This window comes from Crassostrea angulata, chromosome 3 (assembly GCF_025612915.1).
Source record: "Crassostrea angulata isolate pt1a10 chromosome 3, ASM2561291v2, whole genome shotgun sequence".
In the NCBI taxonomy this organism is placed as follows: domain Eukaryota; kingdom Metazoa; phylum Mollusca; class Bivalvia; order Ostreida; family Ostreidae; genus Magallana; species Magallana angulata.
This window is the reverse complement of record NC_069113.1, coordinates 37,558,075-37,577,541: the sequence shown is the minus strand read 5'-3', so window position 1 is coordinate 37,577,541 and position 19,467 is coordinate 37,558,075. Positions and strand designations below refer to the sequence as shown.

The window sequence follows — 19,467 nt, the reverse complement described above, 5'->3', positions numbered from 1 at the left end:
CCCTCATACATTGGGACACTCACGACTGTTTTTAGTATCTCTGCATGAAAAAAGAATATCAAGAGAAACGTGTCCTTGGTTATTTACTTATTGCTAGCATTTTAATTTTCATGAAGTATTATGTTCGAAAATTGATATAATGAACTAGATATGGCAAATTTTCAAAATTGAACCACACCCGATCGATATTAAAGTGATCCCGACTTGAATGAGAGAAATTTTGAATATGTAAGTTTTTTCTAATCGGGATCGGCCATATTTTGAAAATTAGCAATATTTCTAAAATTTCGTCAATTTGATTCAATTTCTTTTTAAAAAGTGATTGCCATATATTTCTTCTCCACTAGACACTCTCTTTAAAAAAATTATCCATAAGTTTGAAAAATATGAACAAAAGATGTTTTTTATTTTCATAAATAATTTTATATTAAAAAAATTAAAACATCTTCTTGACATTACTGGTCATGGTTTATTAGATATCTATATTATGCATTTATTCACATCAAATTTTAAACTCTGCAGTGCATTACTTGCAACCAAAACAGATTTTCTACATTTTCGTAATGAAATACAAAATAATTCGTATAAAAAAATCAAGAGCATATATCTTTCTTTGAACAACACCATCTTGCTTCGGAAATGACTCTAACGATCCATAAAATAAAGTTTTTCATAAACTCAACTTATATTAAAAAAAAAACTCTTGAAAGAGAAGATAAGCTTAAAAAGGAAATTTTAAATCTAGAACAGAATTTGACTCAGGATTCTAGTCAACAACTTGAGGAAAAACACAATGAATTGGAAGAAATTAGGAATATTAGATTAAAAGGTCAATGTATACGATCAAAAGCAAATTGGATAGACCAGGGAGAAAAACCAACAAAATATTTTGCTAATCTAGAATCAAGAAACTATATTAATAAACAAATATTGTTAATTGAGAAGGACGATGGATCAATAATAAGAAAACAACAAGAAATTCTAAGTGAAACAAAGACATTCTATGAGAACCTTTATACAAGAAAGGACATAATAGAAACAGAAAATATACATGAAAAACTGAAAGACTTTAATATACCTAAACTAAATCAAGAGGAATCAGAAAATATCGAAGGTCCTATTACAAACACAGAAGTTTTCAATTTTTTAAAAAACATGAAAAATGATAAAAGTCCAGGACCTGACGGATACACTAGTGAATTTTTCAAATTTTTTTGGAATAATATTGGATCTTTTATTACGAGAGCAATTAATAACTCAAACGAATTACTGCATTTTACAGAACCAAATAAGTTAGGAATCATAACTTGCTTGCCAAAAGCTGGAAAACAAAAACAGTTCCTAAAAAATTGGCGCCCAATAAGTCTTCTAAATGTTGTTTATAAAATAGCATCAGGATGCATTGCTAATAGGATTAAGTCACTATTAGACAAATTAATAAATAAAGACCAAACTGGTTTTATCAAAGGAAGGTTTATTGGAGAAAATATAAGACTCATATATGATTTAATGAATTATACCGAACTTCATAGAATACCAGGTTTATTAATGCTTATTGACTTCGAAAAAGCATTTGATACTATATCTTGGAAATTTATTTTTGAAACACTGGATTTTTTTAAATTTGGACCATCTATAAAAAAAATGGATAAAGACCTTTTACAATGGCGCTAAATCATGTGTTTTGCAAAATGGATTCACTTCTGACTATATTTATCTTCAAAGGGGCTGTAGACAAGGTGACCCCATTTCTCCATATCTTTTTTTATTATGCGCTGAGATCTTAGGGATTTTAATTAGAAATAATAGGGATATTAGAGGAATTGTTATAGATGGAATAGAATATAAGCTTTCTCAATATGCTGATGACACCTCTCTTATTTTTGATGGTTCGCCTCAGTCTATGGATGGTATTTTAAGAGTTTTAGATTATTTTGCAGATCTTTCAGGACTAAAAATTAATTACACAAAAACTAAAATGGTTTGGATTGGGAGTAAGAAATTTTCAAGAGAAGTATTTCACCATACAAGATGGAAACTAAATTGGAATGACTCAACCTTTGATTTACTAGGAATAAAATTTTCTGTAACTCTAGATGAGATGTCTAGCATTAATTATGAGCCTAAACTGTCAGATATTAAAAGGATTTTAAACCAATGGAAATTAAGAAAACTAACCCCAATTGGTAAAATCTCAGTAATAAAAACATTGATTCTGCCCAAATTAAATCATCTGGTGCTCTCTTTACCTAACCCAGACTCTGATTTTACAAAAATTTTTAATAAGGAAATTTACCAATTTTTATGGGGAAGCAATATTCACAAAGTAAAAAGAAACACTATTATACAGGAATATGGATATGGTGGTTTAAAAATGATAGATTTTACAGATTTTAGCTCTGCTCTAAAGTCTAGTTGGATAAGAAGAATGATTTTCTCAGACACAAAATGGATAAATCTCTTAGAGGCAGAATTACAAACAAAAATTAAAAACATATGGGTTAAAGGTATGGACTTTACAGCTAATTTATGTAAAAATACAAAAAATATTTTTTGGAAAGAAGTTTTTAACAGCTGGATTTTAATAGTAAAAGCAACTAGACAGGAAGTTATGAATGTTCCATTTGAAAACATTTGGCTCAACCCAAAAATAAAAGTTAATAACCGTTCTTTTTTCCTAAAACACTATTTTAATGCTGGTTTTATACATATACAAGATCTTTTTGATAATGAGGGTGTTTTTCTTAGTCTAGAAACAATAGAAAACCAAAATATAAAAACAAATTTTATCGAATACGCAAGCCTAAGAAGAGCAATATTTGAAAGATTAGATAAAGACAATATCAATGAAATCAAATACAAGTCTGGCCCAAGTATCCCCAGTCATATAAATATCTTCTTCACCAATAAAAAAGGTTGCAAAGACATGTATAACAAACTTATTAAGGAGAAAAGAGATCCAATTACATCTGTAAATAAATGGCTAGAAAGGGGCTTTATTTTTAACAACAAAGACTGGAACAAAATATTTGAACTTCCGTTTAAAATTACTAAAGAGTCAAAACTACAATGGCTACAATTTCAAATTTTACACAGAATAATACCAACAAATGATTATCTTCACAAGATTAAGGTTAAAGAATCCCCAGTCTGCTCCTTTTGTAAAAGAGTTAATGAGACTATTGAACACTTATTTGTAGATTGCTATTGTGTAAAAGAACTTTGGGAACTATGTGAGGAGTGGTTGTTAAGGAAATTGGAAATGCAAGTAACATTTGACAAAAACTCAATTTTATTTGGAAAATATAAAGAGAGAAATTTGTATAAAGTACATAATCTTTTAATTCTAATAATAAAACAATACATATTTGTAAGTAGATATAAAGAAGTTCCAAAGCTGAATTTTGGTGCACTCGAAAATATAATGAAAAGCAGAATATCCGTGGAGAAATATATTTTGCTTAAAAATTGTAGATTCTCAGAGTTTGAAAGGCACTGGCAAAAAATATGTGACTTATTATTATGATATACTAGCTATATTCATTAGATTCAATAGGTTATATAATGTACCCCCCCCCCACCCCACCTCGCACACAAACACTTTTCTTTCATCTTATTCTCACTATCTTCTTTTTTCAAGTAGTATACAGGTACATTTGTAAAGATATATGTATATATATGCATAATATATAGACCTACATTATGATCTTTCTCTTTAAGAGACAAGCTATTACATTGTGAGATATGTGTACTTGTATCCTTTGTATCTCTTTCTGCTGTCTTTGTCTTTGTCAAATAAATCATGAAATTCTAAAAAAAAAAAAAAATAATAATAAAGTTTTGGTGTTCCACCTTAAAAGCCCATAATATTCTCCACAGGTTCTTTCCATGATCCCAGAAGAAACCATTACGGGTATCGAAGGGGCTGTTGATACGTCTCAAAAAACCGAGCCCTTTTAAGAATGAAACAGGTGCAGTGCCAGTTACCTACATATATAATAATAATGCTAATTCAACTTGTATAATTTTACACACACACACACACACACAGATATATATATATATATATATATATATATATATATATATATATATATATATATATATATATATATATATATATATAATATCACGAAATGTACATGTATTACGGACTGGAAGATCAGAAATGTTGAAATAATGAAATGAAAAATGTTAAAATTTGGCATTCTGAATTGAGTGTCCTTATCGCGAATCAAATTCAATTAAACTTTCTGTTTTGATAAGAAATAATAATTTTTTTATCACAAAGTTGCTGTGTGCGATTTTATAACATTCAGAAAAACGTGTGGTAGACTTTTATATATAATATAAATATAATTTTTACTTGTACACTATTGGTACCGTTCATATAGACAAATATTTTTACAGGATATACCGAAAGTTCGGTCGTTGAACAACCTTTTGTCAGTAAGAACATTTTTATTTGAGAAAAAAAAATGACCACTATGCTAATTTTTATGAAACTTAAGTAAACTTATATCAATAAGTGTTTATACAGTATATTAAGTATTTATAGTTTTCATAAAAGCAGAAGAGCCACCGGAAAAGGGACAAATAATCAACAGTGATACATGTAGGAGAATCGTGAAACCATCATCCCATAAGAACTTTATTTTTTTTAATTGCAGTAGTATCGTGTAAAGTAACACGTAAAAAAAAACTTATGAGGTCGAAGGGTGGGAAAGTATATTACATTAACTTATTATAAATAACAAATGTTTTCAAACTTTTAAATGATAATAAAAATGATTCTTGCATTTTTTTTTCAGAAAAAAAGAAGGCACCAAAGGACCAACTAATGGGCAAACTTGTGGAGATAAAACGACGTCGGGTTGAAATAGAAAAAGAAAAAAGCGCTGGCTTTGGAACGAATTGCCTCAGCATTAGAAATGAAGAAGAAAAAATAAAAATTTAAACAAATGATGAATGAATATTTGTCTTTATTCAAAACAAGCTTGCATTTTGCTCTCTTGTTTGATTAGCCAGAACAGGTGCGTTGTGGTGGTAATTCACTATTCGTCCTCTGTCTTGTAAAGGGTTTTTTTCTTTCAATGCAATGCATGTTATGAAGTCTAAATCATCTTTACTACTATATTAAAATAATAGACTCGAATTTTTGGGCCTTAATACCGAGAAATCAATCAGAAGAGTACTGTCTTTTGTTTTATATATTTTAAACATCATTGGTACTTGATGATTACCAATTTGTTTTTTTTTTTCAACGAAAATTCCTTTAAAAAATCCGGAAGCCATCTGGATTTTTGGGGGATATTACAATCTTGCGTATGCGCATTACATTCACGCTAAATCACGGTAGGATCTTAATTAGTTTATGTTTCCACAATATCTTATTTGCATGGATAAACTCAGAAACGATAACACATTGAACAATTTTCATATATTGTTCATCAAAAAAAACAATACGGGAGATAACTCTTTCTCAGTACTATTTAAATATGAAAAATTCCGAGAGTTCCCAATGTCAACATGGAGTGAAAATTTAAAGCGAGGAAAAAACGTTGATGAAAAAGTGTTGAATTCTTCATTATAGTGAATTAATTATTTACAGTCTCAAAATGGTTTGTTATGAATAATTTGACAGTTTTCAATGCACCTTCATTAATTTTCTCCGAAATCGTTTCGGAGCGAGTCTGCTGTTTTTGCTACATTAATACCGGTAAATGGGAGACATTTTAATTGTGGTGAGGCCTACCCAGAGACACAGTTAGATAATTGTAACTAAGCAGATTGTAGTAAAATTAATTATAGCTTTATTGTAGACTAAAAGTTTTGTTATGTAAATTTCAAAAATACGGTGTGTCGATGTATCTATTTCGTAAATGTCCGATTTCATATGAAACGTTAACCTGTGCACGCACGGGTCTAAGTCTAGTGTTTAAATTTATTCTGGAACACTTCATTGGCGAAAATAGTAGAACACCCCCAGACCGATCTAAGTACCTATAAAAGGTAATTATCATATTATACACGTTACTGGTAACTTTTTTTAAAAATAGCTAAATTTTGTTGTGATTTGATAAATCTTCTTTTCTAAACCTATAGCCTTCAAAGCGCCAAATTCCCTCTCAACCACCACTCTTGTTTTTCCATGACTGTCATTGAATTTCTCCATCCGTATGTTCCTTGGAGACTGATAGGGGGTCAGTAACCACGTGAGTAATGAGAATCTTGAGTCCCGAGCAACTAGCCACCCTTTGGAAGAGACTGGACTCGGTCAGGAAGCCCGGGGTTTGCGAGCACGTAAGAATCATGTGTTGATCCAGGGTAGCGGGCATTGATGTGTAGGAATCTTAATTAGAACTAAAAGAAATATAAATTGTATGTAGAAATAGCATTAGTGTATCAGTTTCTAACAATTAATATATGTGACTGTATATACATGTACATGTACCTACATTGTAGGTTTAAGCGGTTACAAATTTGAAAAAAGCATATTTCTTAGAAAGGATAACAGAAGAAATCCATAAATGAATTAACCTCATGCTGGCATCAGCTACCGCCTGGATGTTCAACGCGTGGAAATTTTTCAAGTTCCTCGGGGCCAGTCATTCCTTTTATGGGTATGAGCGTCCCATCAAAAGCACCGATTAATGCAGTTTGGCATGTGTGCAATTTGATGAAAATCAGATTTGATGGATCGCATTTCTGAATTCACATATCCTTTCCGGAAAGTCTATGCTGTCTATGGTTGCAATGATAGCATAGCAAAGTGAAGTGAACATGAATATACAAATTAAAATTAAATTAAACCCCTCTCTATAATTAATGATACAGTATCTGCCATGTAATTACAAAACATATTCCCGTGAGCGCTCTATATCTGAATGGAATATAACGATTGTGTAAAATTATCAAAATGAGTAATATCAAGTTTATAACTGAACGAAATACTCTTGTACATTTACTTATACCAATCCATAAATAATATATGTAGATTATTTAATCTATCATACTGGAAAATGTACTATAAAGAGATATACCATTATGAATTATACGGCACACAGATGACATCAAAATGCCGTGCAAATCCCCAACGATCTTATTGTGCCAAGTACCTACATGTAAATGAGATACATATATACAACAATTGTGATATCACCCGACATTTACGGATTTGATTTTAGAAGAGATCGACTGTTCATAACGGAATCAATATTTATAATTCACATGTATTCAAAATAATATTTCCCACAAGTATTATCAAAATAATAATCGTTTTCATCACTGCTCCCATGTATACTATTATACACATAATATACATGTAATAAATCAAACAACAAAAATATTCAGTCATTTAAATCTTATTTATTTTAAAGTAGGAAAAAGTGAAATATGAAATTCTACCTGAATGTACGTAGGTATAGCATGAACCCTATGCGTGGGCCTTGCCAAGTAAATCTACTTTGGACACAATATCAAGAATGAAATGTCTTAAGAAGCGATATCTGTTGATTAGGTCGAAGTCATGCATACCTTCTGAGACATTATTTCTGTCTAGAAACACCCTTTCCCCCCCATAAACGTCTTCGCTCTCGCCTTTATATAATGAGGTCGCCATTATTGGGAACAGACTATATATTTACGCCCAAACAAAAGCAGACGTAGAATTCTGGCCAAAATGTAGTCCGTCGTAAATTTACACTTCTGTATGAAACGCATTTTAGTCCAATTTCCGAACGTAGTCCAAGGATTACACCCGGACTAAGGTTACACCTACACGTAGACGTAGGCCTCTTTATGAAACGAGCCCCTGACGTTCAGGGTTTTCCATTACTCTCTACTAAGAGAAACACAGTAAAAAAATAAAAACTTCGAAGGAAAAACTTCTGATTTTCGAAAAAAAGTTAGCAAATAAGATGTTAACAAGTGGAGTGTCATTTTAAATTGTAAGGTGAAAAACACAAGAGACTAAGCATGCTAGAAAGAAAGGGTAATTCTTTAAAGTTTGCGCGCGTAGATAACAGACATGGGTCATTCTACGAATAGAGGCCCAAATGGTGTCCCGTCATTTTAGTATGTGTTGAGCAATACCTGGTTAATGAAATATTAAAAATAAATCCGGAATATTTTGGAAGGAGATAATAAATATGCATACACACCATAAGGACACCCCTGAAAGCATTATTACTTGTAAACTATTTTCTTAACGTCATAAACTTGGTTTGAAATGCCATGTCCCAAACTACAAAATCGAATTAGAAATTTTGAATATGCATGTGTGAAAACCTGATTTTCTGTCAAAATTTAACCTGTCGTGATTACTAAGGTGTAATACAATATTCATTGTTAATTTTAAAAAGATAAGGGTTACTAAATTCTTTTTTCTAATAAATCATTGTTTGTAAAACGGTGTCCATGATATTCTTGTCATTACTGAAACGGTGAGATAAAACTGCAAAATATAAGAGACAAGAAAGACAATCCAAAAGAAGAAGCCACATAATTTTAAGGTTTCAGAAACTGTCATCTTCGGTGCAAGGCGTAACGCTCTCCTATGGGTAAGTAAGCAGATATTACATTGTAAATGGTCTTACTTTCAAGCGTATGTTTATTCAGTGTCATTACCGAATGTTTGTTACAATAAATGTACGATCACCTAGGAAAAATGCAATTGTTTGGAAACAAATATAGATTGGTTTTGAATTGTGTTGTACATTATTTAACCCGTTTTAGCAAGTAGCGCCCTCTATATTCTGTTTAGTATTTCAAAATGTCATTACGGAAACGTGTAATTACCGAAACAAATCCCATGAATCAAATCGTTTCGGTAATGACATCCGTGTTATGGTAATGACAAATCATCTAAGATTGACTTGTGCGTGGATTTTACAACACTACTGTGGTGTTTTATGCGTAAATGGTTGTTACAAATAACCCGTATCTGTTGGTCCAGTCCTGGGAGGTAGGCGAGACTAACCTACATCTAATTATAATACACAGTTTTTTGAACAATTGTTTTCAAATGCTGATGATTTACCTTTTTAAAAATTAATTTTGCTAAAGCCATGACTGTTTCTACATAAATTTGGAAAATTTAAAGCATGATAACGGGGGGAGGGGGGTTGTACACCGTCATAAAGCACATGCTTCTTAATGCAATTAAATGATCAGATTGAAGTAAATTTCTAAAAATTCCTTACAACTTTTAATTAGCATCGGCTGTCAAGGCAAAATTATTAGGTTCATATCCATGCCTATATTTTAAAACCTGTTACTTTTTCCATTTCTTGGAATGAAAAAAGTAAACTTGATAAGAAAAACGTCTTTGCAATCGAAAATCTAGTGGTGATTTCTGAAAAAATGCTTAAGGACTTTCTACTCTTTCAATACACTGACAACCTACATTTTGACTGGGCAAAATTAGTTGTTGATGCACATGAAAAATATGAACATTCAAAAGAACTTTTATTACTGATGAACAAGTGCTTAAAAAACCCTGAACTATGGCATTCACTGCAAAAGAAAGATAAAAAAAGATGGAGGGAATAGCAGAAACAGGATCCAGAAAAACATAAAAAATACTTGGAGAAAGAAAATCAAAGGTATCAAGAGAGGAAAAAAGTCGGCAAACTGAAAAATGTAGAAGAGTTATCACAGAGAGAACGGCGACCAGTAAGAAAACAATGAAGAAAAAAATCAACGAAACAAAAGAAAAAAGGATAAGGAGACTAAAATTCTCCTTTCACTTAATACACCCCCGGATTCAACAAGTCAAGATCTGTCACACGAACAGCTTCCTCAGGACGGAAGAAATCTAGAGGTAGAAAGAAAATCAGGAAAGATAGATCGAAAGCGTACAGAGAAATTAGTTAACTACGAATCAAACTTGCACAGAAGGAAAAAGATGTTGCCCGATATAAAAAAAAGAAAAAAAAATTCTACAGAGAAAAAGTGAAAAACAGAAATTTGGATTCTCCAAGAACTAAAACGAACACTCTTATCAGAGGACAAAAAGTGTCGGAGGAATAAAGCGTACTTCGAATTTTCACCACAGCCTGGTCAAAGGTATTAGAGAAAAGTACAGATTGGTTGCTGAAAGGAAGAGTAAAGAGACGTTTGTCAATGTTTTGACATCAAAGTTATTACTAAAATACCGACTTAAAAAGTATGCAGCCAAAGCACTTGGATTCTCGAGGAAGAGAAATTTAGACCACAAAGGGATTAAGGAAACACGGAAGGGCTTATTCAAATGAAACAGATCAAACATTGATGAAATACAGAGATCAGTCAGATCTTTCCTTCAACGCGAGGATAACAGCAGAATAGCACCAGGAAAGAAAGACACAATAACCTGGATCAAAGTAAAGAGACAGAAGCGTTTTTTTAATGACGATTTGAGAAATCCCCATGCCAAATTTTTGTCTGAATTTCCAAACTTGAAGTGCCATTTATTGTCCAATGGTTTTTTGCATTTTTTCAAAACGTAAATTTAACACCACAGTAAAAAATCCAAATAAAATTATGCGAATATTTCACTCAAATAATCATGAAGCTATTATAATTATAATTGAGATTTATTACTTCAAACTATGAAAAAAAAAATGGTTTTATACTGTAACAATATTTTATGACGATTTAGTTGTCTGTTGCGAGAATGACAATTTTTTTTTCATGTATGTACGTTAGTCTCAAAATAAGCAATAAAATATTTTAAACATTGCTGTTGAATGTTGAAATGGTTTCCTCTAAGTTAGATTTAGTAAATAACGCAGAAAAAATGAATAAAATAGGGTATATGAACTCTGACTTTTGGAAAGTTCGTTTGGGCCTAAATTTGTAGAATGACCCACATACCTTTTCATCAAATGGACTGAAACTTCACATACCAATAAAAAAAAGTGTTAGTGCATATAGTATTTTGTTAGTTATGACTTTTGCGAAAAATATACGATGGACAACCTTATTGTCTTCGTATTTGTTGATGACCCTCGTATGTGTTATTTTTAATTAGTCAAATTATGCACGGAACGCGTTTTATCCGAAAAAAAAATCAACAAAAATAAAGATTTAAAAGCAAAATTGAATAGGTTCGCATGATATTACCACACTAAAACGTTTGCACATAACAAATCGTTATATAAGCTTTCTGCGTGCCAAAAATTACGACGGTGATATTGCGCGGACATTGCTTTTCCTTTAATGTGTTTATTTTTACTTCTTATGGAAATACATATGCATATGAATGTGTTGTTATATAAACATTGTTTGTGCATGAAGGACAAATTACAATTCGCTTATATTTAAGTATCGATGTGAAGAAACCCAACGAATGAAAAAATCATCATATCATATAATGAAATTCGAGTTGTTAGGAGCTCGAGTATCGTGATATTTCACACGTCTTTCCTTGTATTAGCCACTTTATATTACATTCTCGTTTCCGTAACTCTGTTTTTCTGCATTAAAAATTCTTATTACATACGCTTCTAGGTGCTGCACTAAACATTCCAGATTGCAGGTTTACCTCAGATGCCCTGAAACAAATAACCGTTTTCTCACAAATTAAATATCAAGCTTAAACAGTAGCTACATCGTCGAGATTCTACTGTATTTGCGAAAACTGATACATCTCGAATTAATTCGGACCGAGAAAATGCTTTCAGCAACAACTTTACACAAATCTTACCAGTCTAAACAAGAATTCGTAACGACTTGTTGTCTTCTGTCTGTGAAAATGTTAAGAATACATCTGTATGCAGCGTTAGGAATAGCCTGGGAATTTTTCTTGATAAAATGAAATCCGGCCTTTGCAACAGTATCCTGTCAACCATTTTCAATGTCTCCAAAGCAAGCCTCTGTCGGGCTATTTAAACTGTGCGGATGGCATTGATAGAAAACTTCGTTCTCCAGAACCTTGGTTTTCAACACATATCAAGAGAAAGTGTTATTCAACATCATACACGACCATTAGCTGAACCATTGTTTGGCGGGACAGAGAGTCAAGCCCTACTAGTACTGGACGGTACCTAAATTTATATATACATTCAAAAGACCTCCAACTGGCACTTTCCAAAGGAAATTCTACAGCTTGAATAAAGACTGACCGCGCGTAAAGCGGATGGTGATTGTGTCTACTAGCGGTGTTTATATCTCTGTTGTTGGACCCTATCTCACAAGAAACAACGATGCGACCATTCTTCAGCACAAAATGAATGTGTTAAAGTGGGATAAGACAGACGATATCTTGATTATTGATAGGGGTTTCGGGGATTCTGTTACATACCTGAAAGAACTTGGCATTCAGGCTATCATGCCAGCTTTCATGAAAAAAGGGGAGAAGCAGATGTCTACTCAAGATGCAAACACAAGTCGACTTGTATTAACTAAGGTATGTTTAGATTGATACAATATCAATGAAAACCAATTAACAGTCATGTCGTAAGTATAATTATGTACTTATAAGTTTCTTAGACCTTTTCAGATACGATGAGTTATTGAGTCGGCAAACGCTCGGATCAAACGATGGAAACTGATTGATTGTATTATACCGACAAGCCAAATACCATTTATTGGCGACTTCGTCAACTTCCCACCACTCTCTTCGGGTTCGTAAATTTCGTAAATATAATGCATACATAAGATTATAAAAAATCGCACGGTAAATATTTTATTATTGTATTAAATATCAAACGTCTACTAATATTAGAAATAGTAATTATTTCATGCAAGTGACAGAGACACCGATATGGCTGTTGCAGTCAAAATGCAGTTTTTGCGCAACATTAGTGAACAACCTTAAGGAGGAAGTCGAAGCCTGGAAATTGCAATCACGAGTAGCCATTTGGAAAATCCTGAAGATCTTGATTCCTTGGGCTTCCCTCATTTAGATGAGGATGAAATTCGCAACATGACGCTGCTTTCTTGCTCATGACGTTTCATAAAGAAACGTCAAGATGATGCTAGGTTATCGCAAGGTATGCTGCATTTACATTTGTTTAAAACATAAACAAAGTTTTAAACAATTATAAATTGGTGATTTTATGAAAATATACCCTTAACATTATATGAGTTGCACATGGGACCCAATTTGGCCCCAAACGCACTTTTTTCTTTATGTACAAAAGGGATAAAGAAACCAGAAGTAAAAAAAGATCCCAGAAAAACCTAACGAGGGACACTTTCAGCAGCAACGGAACTCATAGTTTGTTCCAATCAAGAAAGTGTTATATATGTAAGAAACATAGTCATATCGCACCTCAATGCAAGTTTAGAAACAGGACTTCTAATGCAGCAGTATGTGCGGAAGATGACGCCGACAAAGACGACGACCAACAAGCAACTTGTCGCGCTACTCTGAAAAATTGGCTTCACGTAACTACACCCAAAACCCGTCTATTTATACCTAAGTAAGAGACCAAACACCTGTGCTAACATCCGCTTGTCATCCGCTTATCATTCTATGCACAATCCAATGTCACTCTCAACGAGTTACGTTGATGGTCAACCAATGACGTCGACGTTACTGAGGGATTCTATATGTCAGAACATCGTAGTTCGAAAAAGTCTGGTAAAAGAAGAACACTTTACTGGTACACATGAAACTTGTGTTTTAGCAGATGGTACAAGAATAGTGGTCCCTGTGGCAAAAAATGTCATTGATTCTTCTTATGCATCTGCTTAATATGAAGTTAGGTGAATGGATAACTCTATCGACATGTTTATATACCTAAATAGCAGTAGTGAAATAATCTTAGGTAACATGGCGACCAAATATCTTGATGACTTTTTTGTCAGCTTTGACGGGTCAAAATGTCCCTTAGCATTGGCATAATCATCCGACAAGGCCTTAATCAGCATTATTGATCATTGCAAATCACTCTGCTCTATTACTTTCAAAATTATTTGCAAATTTTGTCAGTGCTCAAAAATTGTTTTGTCTTCAAGGATATATTAACTTCTGGTGATTATTGCTTTGAATGAAATGTGACGTAGTTAAATGAGCATTTAAACGATTCTCTAGTTTGTGTTGTCAGTTTGAAAACATAATTAACATTTCTGGTATAGGTCTAATTTACAGTATAGTTTTACTCTATAGACTATATTGTTTATTTAAACGTACATGTAGGTGCATGTTAGCATTAAAATGATGCTGTGGGGATATGATTAATCACACAACTATTAAAGGGGCATGGTCACAATTTTGGTCAAATTTTATTTTTCTGTTTTTATTATTTGCAATGCTATAGGAATGCATTTCTAATGATCAAATGAAATTTGGCTGCCAGTCGTTGAGTTTTAAGCAAGATACAGGGCTTACAATTCTTCGTCATGTAAACAAGTCTCGTGTCCTGTTTTTGTTTACATAGGTTCAATATACCAGCAAAAAATCTCTCATTAAAGCTGGTTTATCTATCTTATTATTCATTTTAAGCATAAAAAAACAGTTCCTAACGATTAATGCATTCAATTTAGGTCTAAAACTGGAATTTTTACTTCAATGTTCAAAATATAAACAAACGCTTTGTTTACATACCAAAGAATTGTAAGCTCTGTAACTTGCTTATGACTCATCAAATGACACTCAAATTTTGGTTGCCTATTAAAAATGCCTTACTGAAGCATTGTAAACATTAAATTCGAAAAAATAATTTTTGACCAAAATCGTGACCATGCCCCCTTTAAGTCTGATTCTGAACATTTGGGAAACCAAGATATTTTGGTGATGCAACTAAAAGAGTTACAATTTCCGGTAACAGTTTAGTTGCGTGTGAATTGGATCTGTAACACACCTGTCATTGTCACGCATTTGCTAAGCAAATGAAGTAATTTTTTTCTCAAAATGTTGTCTACGGCTGCAGGTTAGGTACAAGCAAATGAAAAGTATAACAACACGTGAATTGAATCATTTTAATGACAATTTCAACTGTACTTTCTTAATGCTCTACATAATATTGACATTGTTGGAATTGGTCTCCAAAAAGCAGTGGAATACAGTATAAGGTCCACGGTCAGCTATTCTTGGGTCTCGGATCATTTCACCGGAGTTATCCACATTCCGTGCAGCCGTCTGACCAGGTTTGTGAGAGAAAGTGCCATCGTTGTCCAAACGATAGAAATGGTAATCAGTATCGGGCCAGATAACGAGAGCTGCCAAATTTCCTCCGTTTGGAATCGGTAAACAATTTGGAGAAGTGGGTTCAATGCGTACCATACCGTCCAGCTCGGTGCCATATTGCATATTGGGGCCAGTAGTACTAGGGGGAGTATAGCCATTTGCTCGTCCTGGTTGTGCAAAGGTATTTGTTATGATGTCGTTGACATAGTTGTAACAATTGTTGTTACTTTGTACAGCCGGGTTAGAATTCCACATCTCTGGTTGGTACACGAAAGATGACTGGGGATTCTGGCATGACCTTGTCATTTCCTACAAAAGAAAAGAAATTATTATTGTGGATTTAAAATAGTACAATTATGTAAAGAAAATGTGACAAAAATCATCATTTAAAGTGTTGTTTACTCAGAAATCGAGATGTCAAAAAAGGATCGTTTTAAAATTCAATAAGAAGAGTACACATTGTTCTGAGCAGAATGAGTATTTTTAAACTGAATCAGTATTGACATTACATTAGATACATGTATGTTTATATTTTACACCCTCTTTTTATTATAAAAAGCAAAATTATACTTTCAGCAAACCGGTGGAAATTAAAATTCGGGATAAATTCTTACGATTCGTTAATAAATGGTTTCTTTTTAAGATTTTCCTGTTTCATCCAGCGTGTTTGTCAGATTATTGTATGTCACAAAAAAATACAAAAAAAAAAAAAAAAAAAAAAAAACCTTAACAGCAATAACTGACCGCATGTCTCGAAAAGTTGATCATTGCACTCATATAATTTTATTGCCAAAATAATGACAAAATAAGTAGCTTAAGCTATAAATGGTTTTTTAGAAATACTATTCTGGGTTTTTTCTATACAATTTAATCAACATTGGACATAGTTTAGAAAATTGTTAGAGGAAATTCAGACTAGCATTTTGTTTTAAAAATTGTTAACATGTAGCTTTAAACGGTCATCTACACCGCCCTTATAATTAGTCTTTTATTAGTCATTTCGTTTTCAAAGATTACTTTTTAGTTGTCTTTTCAAAATTATGAAAAATCCCTTGAATGTGTAAATTTGACTTTTCTTATAATTGTTTTATCAAAAGTCAGTAGCATAATTAACAAGTCGATCATTTGCCTTTTTTTGTTCAAAACCCAACTGCGTTCAATGGTAAAATAGAAGAGTTTGTAATTTATTATCATTAGTGGTGTATATTGCGTAAACATTAAACTTAATTTAAGTTAGTTTTGAAACATATTTTTAAGGCTCGACAAAATATTGTTCGTTAATGGATGTATTACACGGTAATTCATCTTATATTGTTTATTTCTTTAAGCACACACTTCCTCTAAACAAAACACTACTCACTGTGTACATTGCATTGTTCATTTGATTTCCAAAGATCTGGAATATAAAAAGTTGTGTGTTAATAACAATAAGAGTATTACATCCGTCTAACTAAAGTAACTGCTATCCTGGCACAAATATTGTAATATAAACGGTTTTGTTGTTTCTGGTTATTTGTCACAATTTTAATTACTCTTGCAAGAAGAATGTTACGTTTACTACATGTACTTTTAATTGATCTTTTTTTTCTTTTGTAGAGGTATTATACCTGTCTGTTGCAGTGTTGCCGGACTTGCATTGGGACATTGAAAAAGTTCATCATCATGCCCTCCAGCATCATGCTGGATCCTCTAGGGATTCGCATGGACTGCGATCCGTCACTCATGATGAATCCACGGTATCCCAGATCTAATGTACAATTAATGTATTATTATTCCTAGCCTTTAAACTTTTGGATGATACATAACTGTTTCTGATTAAAATTAGAATTTGTTAATCATGTGAACTAATAAGCACATTTACCTTGCAAAATTGGTAGCTAAAAAAATACGGATGTTCCTAATATTTTAATGTATCTGACAAGTGTTTAAAACTTGTTCTACTTTATGAAATTTCACTAAAATGTCAAAATTGTGAGAACCCATTGTTTCGAAGACAGTATGTCACAATATGGATTATCATTCTTATTTACTATACAACTATATCATTTCTCGATGAACAAAATTTGTTTCATTGTTTATATCATGCTTACAAATGTCAGAACTTTTTAAGAATAATAAATACCTCGCATATTGTTGCCGTTGTTCATAGGTTTGGGAGGAAATTTCTGCATCATGCTCATCATGAATGGCATTGGCATATTTATCCATGGATTTTGATTGCCCGAGAAAACATCTAACTCCACTTTAACCATTGGCATGTAGTTCTACAATTTATGTATTTATTCACAAATGTGAAACTTCATAAGTAATGGGGAAAAATAAGGAGGTAATAGCTGTGTATAAACGTTAAATACTCTTCTAGGAAGTCTTTTAGCACATACACATATAATTTCAACTTTTGGTTCATAAACATTTCATTACAATGGGTAAATCGAACATAAACATTCACACGTAAAGGCAATAGTTTTTTTTTAATAATTTAATTGCATACGACATAGTAAACCAATGAAATAGATTAAATGGTGTATTTAAAAAACAGTCTTGATTAATTACATTGTCTTACCTTCTGATTTCCATAGCTGCCCCTTGCTCCGTAAACGGAAAAAACTGAGCAAACACTTAGGAACACTACTGCGAGATAGTTCATGATCTTTGTATTTCGATGGCTCTTACTGCAAAGAAAACCTGTTCATAACCTTTCGCTTTTATTCCTAGTGATTTAGTTTTTTATCTTGTCCGCTTATCATGTTTCTCTGTCTACGGCACGTATTTGTGTGATGTTCGCGAACTTAACACGACATGATGCTCTATATTAGCACTTTAAAGAGGAAGTGCAATGATCCGTATCAGTGAATCAGCACATCGCCACTGAATTTAACGTTGTCTAGTATTCTCTTCCTCGATTTAACATTTTTTTTAATTGTCCGACTATCCAAAACATGCCCCTTTGCCAAAATAGGATGGTTGAAATCAGGTTTACTATGTTTGAAACAGGTTGCTCACTTTTTTTGCTGAAGTTGCTCTGATGCAACTGAAATACACATGTGACTTTTATACGAGTATAAAATAAAAAGTCTCAGGAGAAAATCACCTTTATATCATTTTAAATTGTCTTGCTACCTTTTCATTAAACAATGCCGTTTGTTGTAGATAAATATTTTATTATGTTCATTCAAGAGCTATTGCAAAACGATCATTTTGCCTAATTAATTTCGTATTTAAAAAAGAAACTATATTATTGACTTATAGATACCTTTCACATAGTATTGTTATATGGGGTTAGGCATAAATAACTTTGTTAAATTGTTTTGTTTTTTTGAAACGTAACATATTCTATACATAAATATATAAATTTTTAACGATAATTGTTAACCGGATTATTTACAAAACTGCAAATACTTGTGCATATAGTCGTGCATGAACAAGTTTTTCACTTGTATCTCTTACTGACATATTAAAAATAGTATAATATTAAGCAATATATCAAACGAAACAAAATATTTACATTGAGTGAATATATTTCATTACATTCAATTTACATTTGATGTATAATTTATGTTTGCGGTGAAAACATTTTAATAACACTCGTATAGCCTGATCACGGCGTATGGACTGTTAATTGACAACCTTGTTAGTTTTGTTAGTTTTTAGTTTAACTTTTCTAGTTAAAAAATGACGAAAATGACATGTTTTCTCATATGAGAAAATGTGTCCGGAGCCGTCGCCCATAACGAAAATAATGTTTTATGTGATTTCATATGTTTTAAAGATAATTCTATGATGGGCGACGACTCGATACATAGTTTTTTTTATTTAAAATACTACTGAAAATGAGTAACTATCTTCTTCTCAGTTTTAAGAAACAATACGGAAAATGTTCTGTTGATGACGTCACAATTACCCTTGCGAAAGTCATATCAGGTACATATTTATAAATTCTGAGATTTTGGATATTTAAGAAATAAACAGCAATTTAAAAAGTTCACCGGGATATAAACTTGGTTGATCACGTACCAACCAAGTTCATATCCCGGTGAACGTTTTAATATTGCTGTTTAGTACTTATAATTACGTTTGAGAACGGCAAAAAGTTTAAAATCATTAGTATAATGGTGTTTTAACGTTTACATTTATGCAATTGATAAGCGCGTGCGATTATCATGTGATGTCATGAAAAAAATCCATACAGAATTAAAGGTTTTCGCTATTATATCTTCATTTAAGGAAGTGTATTTCAAATGTAAATATTCTTGTGTAAAAAATGTAACATTTAAACTGTTTGTGATATTTTTAAAAATCGTTTTAAAACAGTGCGAAATATGATTGAAACTGTACTTACATGTAGTTCT

The 19,467-nt window shown here is 32.2% G+C and overlaps 1 protein-coding gene across 1 annotated transcript; it reads right to left on the bottom strand.

Annotated features, from left to right (window-relative positions):
* Nucleotides 1-14,896: 14,896 nt before the first annotated feature.
* LOC128177989 (uncharacterized) lies at nt 14,897-17,855 on the bottom strand. The gene is made up of 5 exons (XM_052844938.1): nt 17,682-17,855; nt 17,241-17,382; nt 16,726-16,865; nt 16,479-16,514; nt 14,897-15,427 (listed from the first exon to the last, which is right to left on the bottom strand). Exons 1-5 carry the CDS (start codon nt 17,763-17,765, stop codon nt 14,945-14,947), a joined length of 885 nt encoding a protein of 294 aa, XP_052700898.1. The 5' UTR covers nt 17,766-17,855; the 3' UTR covers nt 14,897-14,944.
* Between the last annotated feature and the right edge of the window lie 1,612 nt (nt 17,856-19,467).

Bases quoted from the DNA above. Each gene is read 5' to 3' on its own strand.
- LOC128177989 (XM_052844938.1), bottom strand. From the start codon at position 17,765: ATGAACTATCTCGCAGTAGTGTTCCTAAGTGTTTGCTCAGTTTTTTCC. The intron at 17,383-17,681 runs GTAAGACAATGT...CATAAATTGTAG, and splicing joins GCAGCTATGGAAATCAGAAG to AACTACATGCCAATGGTTAA. The intron at 15,428-16,478 runs GTGAGTAGTGTT...TTTCTTTTGTAG, and splicing joins TGAACAATGCAATGTACACA to GAAATGACAAGGTCATGCCA.